Raw genomic sequence first — 23102 nt, forward strand, 5'->3', positions numbered from 1 at the left:
GGAGCCCCTTACCTGATGCACATTCCGTGTGCGTCTGGCTGCAGGAGCTGGATGGGGCGCTGGGGACAGGGCAGTCCTCGCTTTGCAGGGCAAGGTGTACTGAGTTGCCAATGAGCTCCTTAGAGCAGCTTAAATTTTTGCTTCCCGATTTATTTGAAATGCAAAAGATGGAAATGAAATGGATCACTCCGAGTGCTAACCGGTGGGTTTTCTTTCCTGTTGGTCTGTAATGAGTCCATCATTCGGGCATCACTTGAAACACGAGGCTCAGCGGAACTTTCTCCCCCCCACCATTAAAAGACAATCGGAAAATTAGAAAATGAGAATTTGTCCGTGGTGCTCGGCACTGACCCGGGAGAAGCCAGCCGTGCCCGCGCCCGGCAGCGCGGGGCTGCGCTGTGCGTGCGGCTGTCCCGCACGGGCGCGCGGGGGTTACAGGGCGCTGCCGCTCCCCGCCGGGGCGGGCGGGAGCCGCCGCAGCTCCATCCGGGAGCGGCAGGAGCCGCGCGAGGCAGGCCGGGATCTGCCCATATCCGGGCGGCTCCGCGGCGGGGACACTGACAAAATGGCGGCGCCGAACTGAGCGGCCCGAGGCGGCGGCGGGCGCTGACGGAGGGACCGAGCGGGCGCTGCCGGCATCGCCGAGGGGCGGAGAAAGGGCGGAAGGAAGGGAAGGGCCGCGGCCGGTCGGCGCCGCGCAGGCGGGGCCGAGCTCCGAGCGCCTGGGGCGCTGCCGCCGCCTTCTCGCCTCAGGTAGAGTCCGCTGTGCGCGGGGCCGGAGGGGGGGTCGGGGCGGTAACGGGCCCGCTCCGGCTCGGCCTGGCGTCCGGGGCCCTCTGTGGGACGCAGCCGTGGCAGGAGCGACCTCAGGTCACGGCCTGGGGCTGGCGAGGCGACAGAAGCGCAGGTGTCCCAGCGGGGCACATTCGGGATACTCCTCCCGGCGGTGAAACCCTCCTGGCCTGCGTGGTCCTCGGGAGGCCGGGTCCTGCTGTCCTGCAGCAATCCGTGCCGGCCTGAGCCAGCGCAGCGGGGCTTTGGCTGCCCTGCAGTTGTGAGCCGTGGAGATCGCTCCGAAGTGCGCCTGAAATGAGTCCTGCTGCTCCAGGGAATACATGTGTACGTAGAAAAGCTGCATCCTGCTAAAGGAGATAGCAGAGCGTAAGAATGGAAGCAAACCGAGCGAATGCACAATGTTCCTAGTGTTCAGCTGGCCTCTGGTTCTTCCCAGCTTTGGCTTCTCTGAACGTATGCAGTTGTGCTCATGTGCTAATTTCTGGGTCCAGTTTACTCCTCATCCTGTGAAAACTTTTAGCATTGGAAGTGCATCCTTTGGGAAATTGCTGTTGCAGCTCAAAGAAGAGCTTCCTTTAGTCGGTCTGAACCAAGTCCCTGCAAACTTAATTTTATGACTTGTGAGGTTTCTGTTACTTTCTTTATCCCTAGTAATGAAGCATTGTGATTATGTATAAAATAAGCTGTTACAATAGGTACATGAGGGAGGGTACCTAGATACATTAGTATGTGATGTTCAGTACTCAATTGGAAATATCAGCATTGAAAGTATTTTTATAAGGAATTTTAAAATTAGATTATAAAGCTGTGTATTTTTACCCTCAGAAAATCATGGGAGTCATGTTGCCATTCAGAGCATCACATTGGGTTGGAAGGGACCTTAGAGTTAATCCGGTGCCAGCTCCCTGCCTCTAGACCAAGGTTGTTCCAAGCTTCATCAGGCCTGGCCCTGAACACTTCTGAGCTTTCATTCAATCACTTACATTTATAAAGCCCAATCTTTTATGATTACAATGTAAAAAAAAAAAATAAGATAGGCTTTCTTTTCCCTTACAGTTTGACCTGCAGAAGAAAATACTGTATTCCTATATTTTGAAAAGAAGTGAAAGATTATTTTTTCCAACTTCTTTAGGGAAGAAAATTTAATCAGCAAAAACAGCTGCATTAACAAACACATTATTTAAGGACACAAAGCTACAAGAGGGAATAGACATCAGTTCTCTTGGGTACAGTTGGTGTTTGGTACTTAGAAGTACAAAGTTGGGATACTCACTTGAGATACTTACTCAACACTCTCTTCTTTTAAAATGTGTGCCAATGTCTATAAGCAGAGGTGACTTGTGAGTTTTGAGATTCATATATAAAGCAAGGTAAAATCTAGTAATTCCTGTTTTGTGGAGGACTAATTTAATTTATTTTCTAAGAATTAAGACTTATTTTCACATGTACATGCTGGTACCCATCAGTGCTGCCAAAAGGAACAACCCACCAAAAAAATTTATTTATTTGGCTGAGTTCCTTAGTTTGGTTCATGCTGTGTGGCCTTACAAACAGTTATGCTGTCTGTGGTAAGTGATGGGAGATAAGTGGACTGGCTGGTTTACACTCCTAAACCTAAACTGCTGCTAAAAATTTAAGTTGGAGTGCAGCTTTATTTTCCAAGACTGCTCCTGATTTATGATTTTAGTCTCCTGTTAATTTAACCTTGATTTCTCCTAGGGGGTGTTAGATTTATCTATCCCAGCTACCCGAGGTGTAACCATGAAGTGAATACTGAAATACCAGATGAAATTTGTAAAATATGTCGGTGCAAAACCCCTGTTTTCTCCTGAATTCCAGGCCTTTAGAATTTGCTAAAAGCTTATGTGTGGGTATTTTGTCAAGTTCTTACTTAATATTCTTTGGAAAAAGTTTTCTTTGGAAAAAGTATTTTCAATGTGGTCTTAAATATGGCATGTTTGGAAAATTATTTTGAAAGTGGCCAAAATTAAATTATGTTTTAATGGCTCTCATGCTGTACTTTCTGCTGATTTCTGGATTTCTTAATACTTCGGGCAAAATTTCACTGTTAATTATTAAAATTCACTCATGTCTGATGATCTCTTCCTTATCAGTGAGCACTGAAAAATTATATGCTCTCAGACTGTATTAAAAAACATGTAACTACCCAACTACACTCATTTAAGGTTTCAAAGCTATCACAGTGCAAAGAAGGCTTGTGGATGCAGTTATACCCCTTAAGATTTAGAAAGTTTAGTGAGAGAATTTCTGTTATTTCTAAAATGGTTCTCCAAGGAGATTGGGATTAAGTGTGGATATACCTCAAGTGTTTCTTTTTGCAGTCTTCTTTTATGTATTACTTCTTAGTTTTCAGGTTTTACTAATACATGGGTATCATGAGTATTTAATTTATATAATTTGCGTGTGTTTCAGAGAGTTCTTTTCCTATTAACTTGTCATATTCTTCCTCAATTGCTGAATCGCTAATTGGTATGTGACAGTGCAAGTATTATAGAAATGAAACCTGAATGAAGAAAGAGTGACTTTTTTGTAGAGTGTGTAAAATTTTGATACTTGCTTAATTTATGTCTAATACGAGAAATGCGTAGCAACACAGTAGTAAAGGAACACTGTGCGTTGGGCTTCAACATTTTTGTTGCCTGTGAAGAAAAGACAGCGCTGAAGCATTTAGTTTGTCTTGTACTGTCTTAGTAACTGATCTTCCTCTGTGAAGCAGTACAGACTGAAAAAGTTTAATTTCATGATACTCTAAAGAGGCAAATGCTCTGCAGTTTCTTCAGTGTTTCACTGTGGCTGCTTTATCCTTTGCCATGCAGTTGCAGTAATAATGAGTGCCCAGCCTGAACACAGAGATTTGAGTTCTCTGCACACATGGGGCTCTTTCCCTGATGAGTCAGCGCCTTCAAAATGCAAACGTTTTTTTATTTGGCTTTTGGCAGAAAATTCTGTTTCCCTTACCAAATGTCATAGCTATGCTCTCAGAAAATTTGATGCTTGAGTTGTTAAACAATTTTACAGTAAAAAAAAAATCTGATTAAAATTTTCTTTGTTTCTCTTCCTGCTCTCATTTTCCGTTATGTAAAATAAATTTAAAAATTACTTAACTATTGATGAAGACTGGTTCAAACAGACTTGAGCTAAGAGACTGTGAAAGCTTCAGAATCTGAGCCCTTAAACAGAGGCAAGTGGCAGATGATACAAGAAGTCATAAAGTTGCATGTGATGAGCCAGGCAAGTGTTTAGTTTTAACAAATGTGACTGCTAGAGAACGGATAAAATCACTGTAATTACATGCTCTTACTGGTGTACTTCTCACTCCCATCTTTTGCTGGAGGTGGATGTCAGAATCCTTGAACAGCAAGGTTATTTGACCCATGTCCTGGCTGTCTGGGTAGTAGATTTGGCTCTTCCAGCTACAGATGGGGAGAACATAGGTGACAAACAGACACGGGAGAGAGGGGAGGCAAAGAAGCAGTGCTGGGTTAGTACACACCAGTGTGTGTGGTTCATATCTGGTCTTGAAAGCTTTGTCCACCACACAGAGCTCTTTACTGTGTCTGCATCCTTTGCAATTCAGGACTGTTTAGACTTGAGGCACCTAAAACATTAGTTGTTCACAGACAGTTAAAAACTCAACATGGTTTGTAAATCAGGTTGAGTAAAGATTGCCTGAAGAATTCACTTAGCGTGCTTTTAATATCTGAAGGCAGTGCTGCATGTGAACCAGTGTACATCGTGAATTTTTTTACTGCTCTGTTAAATGTGATTTGATTTGTTTTGTTTTGTTAACAGAATAGCAGTTTTGGGTTGTGACAAGCTCCAGCACTACAGGAACCAAGGTTTCACAGTGAAGAGCCACTGCTTTCACAAGTTCTGACATCAGCCAGTCTTCCTTGAATTCTGGTGTGTGCGAGTCCTTGGTGGAGGTTGCATATATACATGTTTTCATGAAGAGAAGTGAGAAGCCAGAAGGTTATAGACAAATGAGGCCTAAAACTTTTCCTGCCAGTAATTATACTGGCAGCAGCCAGCAGATGCTACAGGAAATACGAGAGAGCCTCAGGAATTTGCCTAAACCCTCAGATGCTGCTAAAGCTGATCACAGCATGGGTAAAATGTTACCTGAAGATCCTAGACAAGGCCGAAATCCTCCCAAATTTGTAACATATCATAAGGTTTTGCAGGAGATAAGAAACTCACTTCTGCCTTTTGCAAATGAAGCAACCTCAGCTGTCAAAGGAACATCAGAAGTTAATCGACAAATGCTGCAAGACTTGCAAGCTGCTGGCTTTGATGAGGTGAAGTGTTTTATTTTGAAGATTTGGTGTTCTGCTAGCTATAAACTATTAATGCATTTTGGAGGGGGTGCTGGTCAGGGAATGTTTGAACAGCATGATAAGCAAAAAGCTTCAAAATCTGGTTAAAACATGAAACTGGTAATAGTGGGGGATGTAGAAGAGGACTAGAACGATTTAGAGAGACTTGGCTTTGTTTTTTTAAGCATCTTGTCCAGATTGTTCTTATGTGGTAGGTTGTTTTAATTATTGATATAATTTTAGGCAGAGAGGACTGGACTCTAGAACGTGGATTTTGCCTCTGATGCTCAAAGTAATTTTGGATTGTGCTCAGTTAAAATGGGTTGATAAAATGCGACCATTCTAAATTGAAAGCAATACTAAATATTTTGGAAATTAATCTGAAATGTGATTTCCAGAAAGGAAAAATGAATACACTTACAGCTTCTGTGTTTTTACTGGGACCTGCACGTCACATAAATCACACTTGTTTTCATGCCTTCTTTGTAAACCTGGGTACAAAAGCATGTTTAAAAAGAGCTGGCAAACCACTTATCTTTCCAAAGGAAAAAGGCACAATACCACAACAGGGATTAACTTTACAGGGGTGCATTGCTTGCAGTAGTGACCAGCTCATGAGTTCTGCTGTCTGTGATGCTTTGGTATTTACAGAGAAATCTACCTCTACCAAGAGTGAGCTTCTCCAAAACTACCAACTGGTTTTTCTTCAACAGCATCCCAGTCAAGTGCTGATAGTGGATTTTCATGTTCCTTTCACTTGATCAGATACAGAGTCCAGACTGTGTGTCAGGAAGCATGGAAGGATTTTATAATGATAAATTATTTTTGTAATAATTTGCTACAGCTCTGTGATTCATTGCTGAAGTTGAGGAAGTTTTTTTGTTGTTGTGTGGGATTTTGGGGCAAGGAGGGGTGTGCATTTGTTTTTTCAAAGTAGATTGGTTCTCAGCTCCATTTTTACAGATTTGAACCTGTAGCTGGTTTTACAAACTGAAGGTTGTGGTATGTGGCTGGACAATAAATTAGAAAGGCATCTTAAGTTGGTGTTTTTGTTGGATCTTTTGTATCTTGAAGCCTTTTGCTTCTACCCTTTGTTCTTGGATATAACTGCAAATTCCCATGACATTTGTGATTATATGGGGCTTTTTTCAGGCACAGTGCCAGCATAAGCCCTTTCTGCCGTGTGTTAACCTACAGTTTGTTGCCACAATAGCCCATATGGCACTGATCCGCATACGTCACTAGGAGCAGATACAGCTGAAGTAGGAAAACAGTTTTGTTGGTCAAGAAGTTTTCCTTGTTTCTTGCATACGTCACTAGGAGCAGATACAGCTGAAGTAGGAAAACAGTTTTGTTGGTCAAGAAGTTTCAAAATGTCTTGGTTTTATGTTTGTTTGTTTTTTTTTTTCAAATGAAATATAATAAACATTCTTGTTATTTCTCCCCACCTCTCAGGTAGTAGGGTAGCATTAAGGTGTAGAGTGGAACAGATAGATATCAATAAGTATCAGTTGTGTGTATATAGATAATTATATATATATGTATGTATGTATATGTATAATAATCAAGGTAGAATGCTGGGTTTTTTTAATCCTAAATAGCTTACAGAAAATTTCTTTTGCTTACTATGGTTCAAGTTCAATCATCACGTGTTCTGTGTATAGTGATATTCTTTAAGACATTAACTAATTCATATTGCATAGGTGGCCAAATTTTTTGAGCTGAAGATGTTGTATCTGCTTTTTCTAATGTCAGCTGGTCCATGAGGATTGTGGCAACTTTATTGTATAGGGTTTTTTTATTATAAAATCCTTTTTAAGGGTTGTATGATCAAACTGTTCTATGAATAGCAAGATGACATGATTTACATCAAACTACAATGCTTCAACAAATTAACTTTTCTTCTGAACATCGAGACTGCAGTACTATTTTGGATGATCTCTTCTGAAGAAGACATTTTAAAATTAGTTCTAAAACAATTGAGAGAAATTGATACTTTGTACAACTACTTTGGTAAAATTACTGGAGGATATTTGGGTAAATAACCATGATTTTTGGTATTTCTTGTACATAATTTTTTGTATATAATTTTCTCTTTAGGATATGGTTATACAAGCTCTTAGACAAACTAACAACCGTAGTATAGAGGCTGCCATTGAATTTATAAGTAAAATGAGCTACCAGGATCCTCGTCGGGAACAGATGGTTGCAGCAGCAGCAAGACCTGTGAACGCAGGTATGAAACCACCAGGTAAGTGTATCCATGGTCACTCAGTAACTCACTGAATGTATTCTTATAGGTGAAACACAGAACATAGTAAAATTTGCCTTCACGTGCTCACAGTAGAACAGAAATGCTGAGATACAAGTATTTTGCTTTTAAAAACAGCATTTTACGTATCTGATGTAATCCTCTGAAAGATAGGTCCGTTTGACTTGAGTTTCTTAAGCATTGTTTTATAACTGCATGGTTGTATTACTGTGCGTAAATATTTCATACAAGGAATGGCATTCAGATCTCATTTTGGTAATTTCTGTTACCTTGCTGATGTGGTGCCTGTGTTTTGTTCTGTGTCAGGTGCCACTTAAAAGAATTCTTCAATGCTCAGCATTTATTTCTAATTATTTTGCCTCTCTTCACACACACTCCCACACAACAGCATTCTGTATGTGTATTTTTGTGTATGTATTTGTCTGTGTGTGTATTTATATATAACTATGATATTTGTATTTTAGGATGTGATGTTTCAGGATCCCTCTCTGCTTAATTTCCTGCTCGGTTCTAGCTTTTGTTTGTATAGTTTTTAAGGTGGGCTTCATGTTCTTAGAGATGTTAGAGGATGGACTGTGTCTTTACTAGCACAGTCAGAATTTTACCACTTGCTATTATTGCTTCCTAAACAGATGGTAGCACATTTTTAATACAACTTGATGCCTTTTTAGTGGCATACACCTAAAAAAAGAGTAACTTATTTTAAAACGCTGCAGAAATACTGAACTTTATTTGACTAAAGTTGGGTGCTGAGCTGCTAGCACTGAAGTTAGATTTTAAATCAACAATATAGGTAGGAGGAAAAATTAGTCAGGAGTCGCAAAGAACAGTGTTATTTTCCTTTAGTCTGTTAAGCAGGATTAGTTGGTGCTTGTATGAAGTTCATAGGTAAATTCCACCATTTAGACATAGTTTTCATTGTTACCTGCAAAAATATAGTAATTAGTACGTTCTTTAAGTGAGGACAGGGTGATTTTCAGCAATTAAAGTACTGCGTGTGTTTACACATATTTTAGTGTTAACATTATAAAAACCACAGTAAGACTGCCTGCACTATCAGTTCCTTGTATATTTTGTTTATATGATGCTAAACAGCATCTGCAAAGTAAATATGTAGAGAGGTTTTGCTCTGTAAGTTTTGCATTCATACAGTTTTAATTCTTGCCTCTCTATCTACAACACTTGTACTCAAAAAGATACAACTTTTAAAATTCAAGTACTTAGTCAAATTCTGCATTATGGGAATATAATAAGTCTGGGTGATCTGGGTATGCATATAAGGGTGCAAGCCTTGATTTTACAGCATTCAGTTAAATTTTAAGAAGGTGTTTTTAAGGTGTTTTGCAAGTGTTAACTGGAAGGGATAGCAACAACATTTTTCCACACTATAACTTTTTTTGCATGTAATTAAAAATACATTGACTGATAATGACTAATAATTTTGCACGTTTCCATTATTTTCTATTAAATTTTACATTTTTACTGAAGCAAAATGCAGTTTCAGAAAAGTGATTTCTAAAAAATCACTTTCTGGTATTATAGTTTTATAGTTTCAATGTGTTTTTTTTTTCCTCTTATATGTACACTGAGCATGTTAGCATGCTGTGCTATGTATTACTAGAAAAAGTTTTCATATGAAGTACAGTGGATCATATTGTGTTGGAGAACTCAAGTCCTGTTTCTGTAGTAATTAACGCAGAAGAATAAAATAGTCAAAGCAGTAAATAGGAATAATTTCCAATAATGTAAATGCTGTGTTTTCTTCTCGTGGAAGCAGGGGCTGTCCAGCAGTCAGTTAACCGCAAGCAGAGCTGGAAGGGTTCTAAGGAGTCCTTGGTTCCTCAGCGGCACGGCCCTTCCCTGGCAGAGGGTGTCGTTTATCGCTCAGAAAGTCCCAGCTCGCAGCCTGATGTAGGAAGGCCATTATCTGGATCTGGCATTGCGGCATTTGCTCAGGCTCATCCTGCCAATGGACAAAGAGTGAATCCCCCACCTCTACCACAGATAAGGAGTGTCACTCCTCCTCCTCCACCTCCTCGGGGGCAGACACCCCCTCCAAGGGGAACTACTCCTCCACCTCCTTCCTGGGAGCCAAATTCTCAAACAAAGCGGTACTCTGGAAACATGGAATATGTGATCTCCCGTATTTCTCCAGTGCCACCAGGAGCATGGCAGGATGGTTATCCACCTCCACCTATGAATCCTCCTCCTATGAATTCATCCACACAGGGTCAGAGAGGCATGAGTGCTGTCCCCATTGGCAGACAACCAATAATCATGCAGAGTTCTGCCAACAGTAAATTTAGTTTTCCCTCCGGAAGAGCTGGAATGCAAAATGGCAATTGTCAGGCAGAATTCATAGTTCACCAGAATGTGGTGTCTGGAAATTCTGTGAGTCGCCAGCCACCCCCGTACCCAATGAATCCAGCTAACAGGCAGAGTCCCACAGCACTACAGATGCAGGCAGGAGGGTCTGCCCCTCCTTCAGCATACACCAATGGGAATATTCCTCAAGCAATAATGGTGCCAAACAGAAATAGTCACAACCTGGAACTTTACAACACAAATGTAGCTGGAATACCTGCATCCTGGTCACAGCCTTCCCCTGTGCAGCCGCAGTCGTCGCCGGGCAATGGGCACGACATGCCTGCGTGGCAGCCCAGTATTCCCGTGCGGTCAAACTCCTTCAACAACCATCACGGCAGCAGGCAGAGTCACTCTGGCAGCTCCCAGCCTTCAGCCACCACGGTGACAGCCATAACGCCAGCTCCCATTCAGCAACCAGTGAAAAGCATGCGAGTGTTGAAACCAGAGCTGCAGACTGCCTTGGCACCCACTCACCCTTCCTGGATGCCACAGCCCATGCAAACTGTTCAGACCATTCCCTTCTCTGACAGCCCCTCTACCAATATGGCAGTTATGTCTCCTGTTGCGGAGGCTCCAAATTACCAGGGTCCCCCACCACCTTACCCTAAACACTTGTTACATCAGAATCCTTCTGTCAATCTATATGAGGCAGGACCCAAGCTCAACAAGGAGGAGCCAACTCCTTTGTCCAGGGAGGATGAGAATGAAAAAAATTATGAATGTGTTGATTCAACAGATAAAGAGAAGAAACAAATTACAACCTCGCCTGTTCCTGTTAGAAAAAACAAGAAAGATGAAGAAAGAAGAGAGTCTCGCATTCAAAGTTATTCCCCTCAAGCCTTTAAATTCTTCATGGAGCAGCATGTGGAGAATATACTCAAGTCACACCAGCAACGTTTGCACCGGAAAAAACAACTAGAGAATGAAATGATGCGGGTAAACTCTTCCTTCTTTCTAAATCTATTACTAAAGTCTTCTTGTATTACTTTTATGAGATAGTCTTCATTGCAGAATTAAATAGTACAGATAAGTAGAGCATTTAGAACTGTGGCATTGAAGTCTATTTTTAATCTTTGTATTTGAGATGTGGCAAGTTTCTTCCATGTCTTCTTTATATATTTAATTTTCTTCCTAGGAATTGATTTTTAAGTAGGTTTTTTTGGACGTGTAAAGGTAATTCATGGGGCCTACATGCAGCAAGGCGGCAGAAGCAAAATTGTTACATAAACAGAAATGTAGCTACATGGCTCATAGCTTTTTGTTATGGGTTCTGTTTAATCCTGATTTTTGAGTTACAGGCAATATTTTAACGATTTTTAAAAATATTTCTATTTTTTTAAAATAAGTACTGAAGGTACAAGCAAACTGGGGACAAGTGGCAGGCTGGCTAGTGCTCTTATATAGAACCCCAAACAGTAATATGTTTTACATTCTGAAGTTTGTTACCAGTAGCTTTTTAAAGTTCAAATAAAAAGACATTTAAAGGTTAGTTGAGGCTTTTTTAGAATGAAAGAGATGTTATCTTTTGTCTAATTATTTTGTAATCTGCACTGTAAATATATTTGTTTAAATAAGAGCAATTGAAGGGCATAATTATCAAACAAATACATGTGACATCAACCTTTTTGTGCCTGCATGGAGTCATTGGTCTATTTCTACTATTTCAGTGTTCTGTTAAACCAAATCAAAAGGGTAAAAACTGGAGCTGACAAGCATATGTAATTTCAAAAGAGAAAACAGTGAGAAGTAGTGAAACTAAATTTTGCAGAAAGGTGAAATTGAGATGTGTCAGACAAATATATTTCTTAACAATTGTAGTTGAAAGTTTGACATAAGTATGATGTTCTTTTTTATTTATTTTATGAGAGTATCTTTTCGGCTTATACTGCTTTCTTGACATGCTGTTTTTTAAATCTGTGTTTTCTTACTCTTTGAAAATTCTTACTGTAAGCTGTAGTCTTTTGTGTTTGCTTAATCACAAATATGTAAATGTTAGCAAGATTTCATCCTGGAACTCTTACTAGATCTTTATGCTTAGTTTTCTCTCTTTCCTTTTTCACTTCACTAACAGCTGATTTAAACTGTTAAGGTGTGGGAAGCTTTCCTGAGCTCTGTAGCCTCCATCCCTGTGTAGACAAGTAAGATTCTGAAGCAACAGTGTTTCTTAAGAACAGCATGATCCCTTTTTAGAGGGCTTTGCATGCAATCCTGCATCAAAATTAAGCATGAATTTATTTTGGCTATTTTTGAGTACTTAAATGTAAGATTATAATTAATGTTGATTTGCAAACTTCCCTTCTTACTGTGTTGTGTTCTGTAGTATCTCAGAATAAGTATTATTTATATGAAAGCACTGATATAACTTTTCTTGATATTTTTCTTGTGCTTTTAAAGCACGTTAGTAGGGGTATTACATAATATATAGACTATTAATTTAATTATTAATATTAATTATATAATATTTATAATATTAATGCTATCGTTTTAATAGTTTATGCTGGGTTTAAAGCTGGGATGTTTAATTACAGGCTGGAGGGTGGAAGATGGGTTATTTTACTGCAGCAGATCTCTCCTTTTTCATAAGCATACAGGAGAGGAATGCTACAACAGTAAAGTATATTTTGGGCCTTCATGAGAAGGGGAAAGGGAAATTATTTATTTTCAGAAAGTTTTAAGAAGGTTAAGCAAGTATTGAATCCCTTCTTTTCTGTCCTTTGAATTTTGAAAGAAAAAAACTCAGAATACATCCCTGTAAAAATACCTGCTTTCACTGGATGCTGTATTTCTAACATATGTGATATATTTCTATGGTGTTAGGTCTCCTAGGAGCTGAGTCGTTGCAAAATGTTTGATTTAGATGTGTGAGTTTGGCCAAGAGTTATAATAGGTGTTTTTCCTGCAAAGAGAAACTTAAGTCATCCTTTAAGGCACAACAAGATGAGAAGGAAACAAAGTGAGAGCAAACTGTGTGATGCTAGAGAGCAAGTCAGGAAACTTTTGGTGTCTGACATCTTGAAATAATTGGAGATACACGTGCAGAAAAGTTTGCGCAGCTGACAGTTCGTTAATTTTTGGTAAATGCTGAAGCTGGGGAGAGTTCTAGGGAAAATACAGCAATTCAGAGAGAAAGTTTGTAATTAACATTTGGTTTAGTGGATGACAGGGAAAAATCAAGGTGGGTTGAGGGGAAGAGATGATAAATTGCAGTACTTGGGCTAGTTTTTTTATTATAAAATGGTTCAGATGCAAGAGCTAGAGAGCAGGTAGAAGAAAGCAAAGCTTTCCAAAACCAGGGTTTTGGAGACTCTTTGTATGTCTTGGAGTGATTAATTTTTGTATTGAGTCTCACACCCAGGAGTTTGTTGCCATCTAGGTTTTATTCTTTTCCAGCTTTGTCAGTGATGGGTGGGGTTCAGTTTGTGTCAGTTTGTGTTCAGTTGTGTCAAGTGGGTCTGTACTGAAGCAAACCAGCTGGGCCTTAAGAAGGTGACCCCCCACTGTCTGAAGTTTACCAGGCTCAGGTCTTCAGCTGTCTTCTTGACATTTGCAAGTCTTAAAAAAAATCCTTCTGTGCTGAAGTGTGCCTTGAGCCTGTTCATTCATGGAAAACTTCAGATGTTTCTGTCTTGGAAGACAGTATGCAGATGTTCCTGCAATAAGACAATTTTTTGATTCAAAACATGTAGTTGAACCTATTTCCCACACCAATTTTGAAACTACAGCTAACCAGTCCTAACTACTGCCTATCTGATGTCTACAAAAATTTTTATTTCAAATTTGAAACAGCCTTCCCCATTTACATCTTACCAAATTTGTATAACTTGTGAAATTCATTTGAGTGGACAATCATATTGTATGCATTTTCCTAATTGCATCTCCTTTGGATCCATTTTTGCTATGATGCCTGTAAGAAATTTTGTTTTCTAACAGTATTTTCTTTAATAGGTGACATATAGTAACTTGTGAAAGCATTTTTAAGATACTGAATGATATCAAATTGATTGTTTTTTGCCTTTTTTGTTAGTCACATCTATTATATTTTGTTTCAAGTTATGTTGGAAGTCAGGTAAGGCCAAAGTCATCTATTAACATACAGTCTGTACAGGCCTAGACTAGTTACTTAGTCCTGTTGATGGTTCTGAATACTGCTATGCAGACAGTATCTCAGATATTTGAGGCTTTAAAGAGATGGAAGCAGATTTGGTATCAAGATTTGGTATCAAGAATTGATAAGCTGTTACAGTAAGAAATGGCAAGCTTTTAGAATAGTGCTTGAGTACAGTTGTGATATTTGCAGTGTTCGGTCTGGCCATGTTTGAGTTTATGATCAACATGTCTATTAAAAAATAAGGAAGTATGCTATAGGTTGAACTTGGAAATCATTAGTGTAGGATGGTGATTTCAAGCCAGGTAGGAAGATAAAATAATTGAAATACTGTGAAAAACGTAGCATATAGTAATTTGAAAATGCTGTCAGAAAACAAAAGCAGGAATGAACATTAAGCTATGTGGGGATAATGTCACAGAGGAAAAATATTAAAAATTTGAAGACAAATTCTATGCATATTACAAAAAAGAAGGATTATTCTGATTCCAGGCCCTGAAAATTACCAAGATAAATGGCACCAAAATTGAATGGGAATTGAAACCAGCAAAAATATACCAGGAGGGCATGCAGGTTGGAGTACAATGAGAGTGATCAATGTGGTTCTTGTAGATAAGGGTTTCCATGCTGTAGGTGATGAGTTGTGTGTGGCCTGTGAGTGTTTCGGCTCTCAGAATGTTGGTGGCCTTGGCTGGAACACCAGGGATGTTCAGTCAAGATAGGGATATGTACACAGAGGGGAGCCAAGAAAAGATACTGTCAGGATGAGTGAGCCACTTCAAAAGGAAGTGCTCTGCTCAGCTGGTTCCTAGGAAGAGTGGAGAGGAGTGGTGAGAGTGTGAGTGAAGTCCTGTTAGGAGGGGGTGTGTTATGTGATAAGAGGAATATCGGTTGGTCTCAGCTTGTGGCAGAGGCACGGCCTTGGTGTGGGTGGGCAGTAGGAAGCAGTGCCGGTAGTATCTGTTTTGGGTAGCTACACGTGGAAGTGAGAGAGTGAGGGGGAGTGCATACTCCCTCCTGCAGCTGAAATTCTAGAGCATGGTCAGGAAGTTCAGTGACTTCTGCTCCAGTTAGTCTGCCTTTCCCATGGCAGCTCCTTAGCTCTCAGCAACTTACAGCTCCTAGACATGTCTTGGCTTTCTCTAACCCTGTAAAGAGAATCAGAGAGGCAGCTGATGCACACTGTTACTCAGATAATATTATTTGCAGTGGTTTTTATCAGTAATTTGTAAATTACCTTTCTTAAGAATGTAGTAGTCCCTTCTCTAGAACCTCCTGGTGCATGGCACCTTGTGCATTTTGCTGTTGAAAATGATCACATTTCAGTTTTTTATCACTCCTATATGTTTTCATAGAATCCTAATGTGTAAATTAAAACAAAACCAAATCCCTTTAAGTATTATTTCTTGCGCTGTGTATAAGTATTTGGTTTGCTTTGCTTAAGTCTTGTAATTAATTATGAGAAGGTCATCAAGAATTAAGAGTACTGTTCACTATTCAGATTTAACTCTGTTTGCTGCATAGGTTGGATTGTCACCAGAAGCCCGGGATCAAATGAGGAAAATGTTGTGCCAGAAAGAGTCAAATTACATTCGGCTAAGAAGAGCTAAAATGGATAAGTCAATGTTTGTAAAAATTAAAACCCTGGGAGTTGGTGCATTTGGAGAAGTTTGCCTAGCAAGAAAGGTGGATACTAATGCTCTATATGCTACAAAGACTCTGAGGAAAAAAGATGTCTTGCTTAGAAATCAAGTTGCTCATGTTAAAGCTGAGCGGGATATCCTTGCAGAAGCTGATAATGAATGGGTAGTTCGCCTGTACTATTCATTCCAAGATAAGGACAATTTGTACTTTGTAATGGACTACATTCCAGGAGGTGATATGATGAGTCTCCTAATTAGAATGGGCGTCTTCCCGGAAAATCTGGCACGGTTCTACACAGCAGAACTGACATGCGCAGTTGAGAGTGTTCATAAAATGGGCTTCATCCACAGAGATATTAAACCTGACAATATCTTGATAGACCGTGATGGTCATATCAAACTGACTGACTTCGGGCTCTGTACTGGTTTTCGATGGACCCATGACTCAAAATACTACCAGAGCGGTAAGAGAAATACAAGTATTCTTTACAAGGAATTAAATTATAAATGAGTAGAAAGATGACTGTACTGTTTCCTTTATGAGAAGGTTTAAGTAGGCTTTTCAAAATCCTATTTGATTACTTGAAACAACAGCTGAAGAAGAAGTTGGAGCAAAAGAGAAGTCATGGTTTTGAGAGTGGTAAAATACAGATTATGTGATAACTTGTTTTTAATTTCCAAAAATAAAAGCATACCTTCAAAAACAAGGTTTAAATTACTTCTGATTAGTTTTTCTCAAAATGTCACGTATTTTAGGCCAGACTGTTACACAGTCTCTGGTGAGAAGATAAAGATTTAAAATATGATTTTATTTTTTTTGTGATTTAAATGTTAGAGGTTTATGTTTGCATTAAGTGTAAAAGCAATGTACACATTATACACCCAATGTGGTGATGTTAAGAAAAATCTGAAAAGTATCAAGATTGGTATTTTTTCATAGTTATGTCAAAAATTAGCTTAAAAAAATTGTGTCTTCAGAGGTTGGTATTTTATATCATAAACAAAAATCAACATCTTGATGCTGATTTCTGTTTTAACTCTCAGGTTCAGTATTGAAACTGAAACAGATTCTGTCTTGTAACACAAAATGTTAATGGATAAAGAAAATTTCATGTTAGATAAGAACTAAAGTAATCATCCTCAATTTTGCCATCCTTGTCACTCCATGGCAGGTGATCACGCCCGTCAGGACAGTATGGATTTCAGCAGTGAGTGGGGTGACCCGGCAAACTGCAGGTGTGGGGATCGGCTGAAGCCGCTGGAGCGCAGGGCTGCACGGCAGCACCAGCGCTGCCTGGCCCATTCCCTGGTGGGCACACCCAACTACATTGCACCAGAAGTGTTGTTACGAACAGGTAATGTATGTGGTTTTGTACTGCAGTCTTACTGCAAAGTGACTGGTACTCAGGTGTGCTGCTTCACTTCTCCCACACTCCCACTTCTCCCCAGGATGCGATATTTTAAGAAAAAAATAAATATTTTTTAATATGGAAATCTTAAATAAGTATTGAATAGAATTGAATTATCTTCTGAACTTTTTTATTCTTAGAAATTAAAGATAAAAACTACACAAAGGCTTGACTACCTTATTTGAACTTTATTTCAGGTTACACACAGTTGTGTGACTGGTGGAGTGTTGGAGTAATTCTCTTTGAGATGCTAGTGGGGCAGCCTCCATTCCTGGCACAAACACCGCTGGAAACACAAATGAAGGTAACTTTAAAAGTCTGGTATTAATAGGTTTGAAACTTACATAGTCTTGCTAATTTGTAGTGGAAACAAAGGTGATGTTTGAGAGCGTTGCTTTTCCAAGCATGTTATAAACTATGGCAATTTTAAAATTTATGTTACTGTGGAGGTGCACTTAATTTATAAAGAGACTGCTAGAATCACATTTGTAACTTACCTGGTTGTACAGTAAACACGCCAACGAAAAATCACATCTCAGCCTTTCACTGTTTGTATCTGTTCCAGTTGTTATTACCTTTACCTTTCCCCTTCCCTTCCCTCTTCCAGTATCTGTTCTTTTCCCACCTCTTGGCTTCCACACCTGTTTGCCTGCAGGGGATTTCTTTTGGAGGGAAGGTGGAGGAGCAGTAGATGACTGCCTGCTCTGGGCTACTGACAGCTCAGAGCCTTTGGTCCTTTCCTTCCTGAGCCCCTGCTGTTTCAGAGAAAGCATCAAGGCAGTTGTCTGCAGGTGTAGTTTTTTGCAGAATTGCATTCAGGTGGCTCAAATGTAGTGCAGTATTGATTTTTTTTTTTTTTTTTAACTTGAAATCTCTTAGGGTTTACAGTACATCATAGAACTCAAAACTCATCTGCCTCACCTTTTTAGGATTGTAAGCCATGTGCCTAATCTCAGGTCCCAGGTGCTGGATTTTATGGTATCTTTGTTGGTTTATAGCAGAGGTCTTCCATGCCAGACTCTAGTTTAGATTTAGAATGTGAATAAACTTTGCCTGCATTTTACCAGATTTCCAGACAAAATACTCCTTGTGTTTCTGAAAGAGCAGCTTCATGTTTTCCCCTCTACTGTGAAAAACGTTAGACATACTGAATTATTTCTTAGTAGTCATTTGTTTTCTTTTGTTGTTTTAATGTATTGTTTCTTTTTGTGAAATTATAAATAAATAACACATCTTTTTGCTTTTAAGGTTATCAACTGGCAAACTGCACTTCATATTCCACCTCAGGCTAAATTGACTCCAGAGGCCTCTGATCTTATTATTAAACTCTGCCGAGGGCCAGAAGATCGTTTAGGCAAAAACGGTGCAGATGAAATAAAAGCTCATCCATTTTTCAAAACAATTGATTTTTCAAGCGATCTACGGCGACAGTCTGCTTTCTACATTCCCAAAATTGCTCATCCTACGGACACGTCAAACTTTGATCCAGTTGATCCAGATAAATTGTGGAGTGATGATGATAAGGAGGGGAACAGAAATGATACCCTTAATGGGTGGTACAAAAATGGAAAACATCCTGAACATGCTTTTTATGAGTTCACCTTCCGAAGGTTTTTTGATGACAATGGCTACCCATACAACAATCCAAAGCCCATTGAGTATGAGTATGGTAGTTCCCAAAACTCAGAACAGCAGTCAGATGATGATGATGATGATGATGAACAGGCAAGTAGAGGAGTTCAGAATCGTGATCTGGTTTATGTTTAGTAGAGGAATAAAAGTCAAAAATGAAATAATCAATTCTGCAGCTGTAGCTTTTGAAAAGTCTTTTCCTTTAAGAGAATTGAAAGAAGATTGCTAGGGTAAATATGTGCACACTTCTTTTTAAATGCTAAAAAAATTATTTCTTTACTTTCCCTTTCTGTACATTTTGTTTCCCTAGAATACAGGGAAATCCTTCTAAAAATTAATTTATTCCAGTGATGTTAATTGTTTAATTTAGAAGAGATTTGATGTTAGGTTAAAAAAAAATCACTTGAATATTGTTATTGGTCCTCTGTACTCTAAGTACGCAAAATAGGAAATAGTGATTTTTTTTTTTTCCCATAAAATGCCCGGTATCTATTTATACATATAGTGAATAATTTTAGAGAACAAATCTCTGCTTCAGAATTTTTAATCACAGTTTTTCCATGCATTGATCAAATATAAAACCTAGTTTACACTAATAAAGTTCTCTGATACATTTCTGAAGAGAAAAAGAAAGGTTGCTGTACCCTCACTTCTCACTGTATTAGGCTCATTATTCACAGTGTTGGAAAAACAGCTACCTGTCTGGTGAAATGTTTCCAGCTGCTGTGGGAGTGGCCTAGTTCTCAGCTTTGAAACACAAAAGTGTCAGTCTTGGCTATAGTATGATCATAAGATGATAAAACATTAGAACTAGTATTTTCTTAAATTGTGATTGTATTTGATACTAGTAACACTGTAGCATGTGACTGGTACTCCTCTCAAAGCAGGACTGCTAACTCAGAAACAACTTGATTGTCTCTTGTCATCAGTTCTCCTATACATGTAAGAGGAAAAGAAGCCTTAGAAACAACACTTTCTGAAATCTAGTTCAATTTTCTGAGTACAACCAAACTGTAAAGTGTGTACAGTGCTGCTTTAGTTGGAATTTTTAGTTTGAAAAATAAATTTTAGAATAGTATCTTTATGATAAATTTGAGATAGTAATGGGAAAATATTATAAATTATTACTTTTGAGACTTGTTGTGGAGACCCATTTGCCTTGGCTGGAACAGTTTTCCTTCTGGTTACACAGGCACTGAGGAGAAGGGCTTTGCACGGGTCTGTCTCAGCTGGCAGTACAGTTTCAATGCTCTTTCACAGCCCAGTTCAGAACAGAATTAGGAACTTAGAGCTGTGCCTGCTGCCTTCAGCATTATTGTTTCCATAACTTCCAGCAGCAGATGCTCAGGTATCTCCTAGGGTCTCATGGAGGGTAGTGAGCCTATTGAGGTTATGTGGAGCAGGGATGGGAGCATCACTCTAAGCAGTTTCACTGAGATAAGACCAGGAGTTAAGTGTTGAGAGGCAGAAAGAATTATGTTTTTGTCTCTATCCTCCTTTTCCCTAAAATACAGTGGTTAAAAAAATGCACTATTTTTAGTAAACTTAATGCCTTTTGAAACATTTCTTCTTCCTTGGAATTGAATTCCAATGGATAATAACATGCATGTAAGCATTACTGCTTTCCTAAATTATTATTTGTGCCATTGCACTGGCATTGCAACTATCTAAACAACATGAAATCGGTGTTCATAGCTGTTCTTGCATCAAGCATCAGTTACCAGTTTACTGTTCTCACCAAGCTGGTTTGTTTGCTTAAGGCCATTTGTTCTTTTTTTGTGCTCCAGTGTCTCTTTGTGCCAGTGCAACTGTCTCTAGTACTGTCCTAAATACTGGATCACTGAAGGAAGTGCTTGTTGGTTAGCATTTGGAATTTCCTTTCTTGTGAGTGTGGTCATTTGAGCGATCCAGTTCCTAGTGTGGTCCAAAAATGATTTATATTGACATAACTGAGGAAACTGCAGCAGGTTGGCAGTGAGGAAGCTTCTTAAATGTACTTTGCCACAGACAAAAGAGTTTGTGGAAGCTCACCCCTCTACTGTGCAGTGTTTATAATGGTTAGAAGATGGTTATGAGAAGTTGTTTTCTCAAACAAGTAGTTAGTTGCTTACTATAGTGAAAATGATTTTACAGCTTAATAAAACAATCCTGTTCTGCCTTTCCCACAGCTGTTGAAATAGAGTAGTTTTTAAGATTAATTTCATTTAGCTTAATTATTATAAAATGGCTGCAGTGCATAACTACTCCATTTTATATATTAATGTAAAAAAGATTGCTTTTCATGTAAATAAACTTTAAAGATTATCCTCCTTCATAGTAAGTATCCCAGTAAAACTGGTCTACTTGTCTTGGAGCAAAGTATAATATATTGCTGGTTAAAGGTAATTTAATCAAGCCTGCCTCACCATTTTTGAAGTGTGCAGAGAAAATAATGTCAATTCATTAAATTGACTCTTAAAATTGCCTTTTCATCTGAGTATATATCTCCTCTGCCTGCACTATACTATGGTGTATTCCTGTTTAATACTATTACTGATCCTAGGCAATTTAAAAGTAATTCTAAAAAAGAATAAATAAGTGTTCTGTAAAGGCACCATTGGTCTAAAAAGAAAAACCAATTACTTTTATTAAAGGAAATTATGATTCTTTTAAGGACATGTGCAAGTACTGAAATACTAAATACTCTTTTGCCTTTTTTAAACAAGTACAGGAAGTGCTCATAACTTTAGAATTTGGTAGATGCTTCTGGCATTTTCTAATATCATGTGTTAGAAGTTGTAATGTTCCTTGTTTGAATTTCGCCACCTATATGCTGCAGTGTTAATGTATTTCCTTGCAAAAAGTGCCGTTCGTTACAGTCCAGGTTCTTTTCTGAGAAAGTTACACATGTTGTCACAACTCTCCAGCATGCTCTGCCTTACCCATGTTTTGAAACTTGATGTTTCATACATAGATTCAGAGTCTGTTGAGATTCTTCATAGTTGCTGCTTAAAACATGGGTGTTTCACTGGTGACCTACAATGGGGATTGGTTTGTAGAGGCAGTGGAGAAGAGAGGCTCCTAGCCAGCAGCTGTGGAATTCTGCAGTAAGTTTTAGTTCAGGTTACCTTTATTTTGTAAAGCATGAAAACAAGTTTCCCTTTTATGTGCCCTTGTATACATATTAATTGTATTTATAAAATGTTCTATAATCCTATAACTTGTACTGTAAATACTATTTGATATTCAGTGGCATTCTATCCTCGGGCAGGCCCTCTTGCTGTATCTTTTCTATCCTCAATTTGTAATAGAATCTATAGAATTTATGGCTAGAAAGTCTCTTTGAGACTGATGTATCTTCCGCTGTTGCAAAAACTGTGAGTGGGAATGATTTATTTAGACTCCTTTTAATATTATTCAGCTGATAGGCAGTGCAGTCGGTGGGTTCTTAGATTATGATGCTGTTACTGAAGATACTATTAGGCTTTTGTTTCAGATGTTGTGGGTGTTTCAGATCAGACCTTTAAATCTATTTGCTTTATTTCAGCCAAAGCAAAAAAGATAATGAATTGGGTCAAGTCATACTAAAATGTTTTGAATGCCTTAAGATGGTCATGATAAAGGCACTATTCAAGTTTACTGATTTATATATATCTATATAGATATATATAGACATATTCTGTGTGTATATGTATATATAATGTCCCTTTTGTATTATAAGACTGTCAGTTCTTTTGGATTCTCCTATTAAATACATAGACCATCCCACAATTCTGCTTAAGCAAATCATTCATTTATTCTGTGTCTAGCTAGTAAAGTTAACAATTTTGCATCATCTCATGGCCATAGTAAGTTATTCGCCATTTTTTTTTTTTTTGAGTATTCTTTACTTGTCTCGATCATGACCTGGGCATCCCATTTTGCCAGGTCTCTGCATTCCTGCAATCCAGCTACATGTGTGCCATGTGATCTCTGAATGCCGATTGGCACATTTGGGTCTTTGGGGCTTATGGGGTGGTGGCTTGGACCATGATCTCCAAGACTCCTGGTGTTCATATGAAAAGAATGTGCATCTCTGCTGACTTTTCCAGTAGGTACACTGGAGCATCCATCCCCTCCGTCCAGGACTGCCAGGTTTCCAATTTGTCAGTGCCCAGCAGTTGAGCAGTGGAAGCTTCCTTGCCCCTGTTGACTGAACACACAGCATGTGTGTTTGACCTGGGGGATGGGATGTGAGTGGGTGGTTGCACTGACACCTTCTTAAAAGCTATTTTAGAATAAGAGAAAGAATTCCAGCTCTCGTGAGCAGCCTAACTGAATTATCGGCTACTGGTAGTCAGTGACATTCTGAGTTGTAGAAACTGTTCCTGTGTTCTCAGAATCAGTTTCTGTAGTGTAACACTTGATGGGATAATAAACCCCACACTGGATATTTATAAGAAGTGAAAATCACATTCTTATTTTGGCTATTCAGACATGAAATGTAAAGATTAGTTGCCCAATTACATTTATTTTTCTGTCCTTCACATCCCTCTTCTACAAGTCCCATTTATGCTGCAACAG

At 38.9% G+C, this 23102-nt stretch overlaps 1 protein-coding gene across 4 annotated transcripts; it reads left to right on the forward strand.

Annotated features, from left to right (window-relative positions):
- The first annotated feature begins 487 nt into the window (after positions 1-487).
- LATS1 (large tumor suppressor kinase 1) lies at positions 488-22374 on the forward strand. 4 transcript variants are annotated; one of them, XM_053972731.1, is made up of 8 exons: positions 488-753; positions 4609-5114; positions 7233-7383; positions 9179-10707; positions 15401-15983; positions 16692-16874; positions 17126-17232; positions 18177-22374. In XM_053972731.1, the coding sequence occupies exons 2-8, from the start codon at positions 4764-4766 to the stop codon at positions 18693-18695; spliced, it is 3423 nt and encodes a 1140-aa protein (XP_053828706.1). In that variant the 5' UTR covers positions 488-753; positions 4609-4763; the 3' UTR covers positions 18696-22374. The 4 variants fall into 4 exon arrangements, with proteins under 4 accessions (XP_053828706.1, XP_053828709.1, XP_053828710.1 ...); XM_053972734.1 differs by having other exon boundaries at positions 9182-10707; XM_053972735.1 differs by having other exon boundaries at positions 7233-7368; positions 9182-10707.
- Positions 22375-23102: the final 728 nt, after the last annotated feature.

This window comes from Vidua macroura, chromosome 3 (genome assembly GCF_024509145.1).
Source record: "Vidua macroura isolate BioBank_ID:100142 chromosome 3, ASM2450914v1, whole genome shotgun sequence".
NCBI classification, from domain to species: domain Eukaryota; kingdom Metazoa; phylum Chordata; class Aves; order Passeriformes; family Viduidae; genus Vidua; species Vidua macroura.

Coding starts and splice junctions, on each gene's coding strand:
- LATS1 (XM_053972731.1), top strand. CDS start 4,764: ATGAAGAGAAGTGAGAAGCCAGAAGGTTATAGACAAATGAGGCCTAAA. Junction 15,984..16,691: donor CTCAAAATACTACCAGAGCG/GTAAGAGAAATA, acceptor ACTCCATGGCAG/GTGATCACGCCCGTCAGGAC. Junction 16,875..17,125: donor AGAAGTGTTGTTACGAACAG/GTAATGTATGTG, acceptor ACTTTATTTCAG/GTTACACACAGTTGTGTGAC.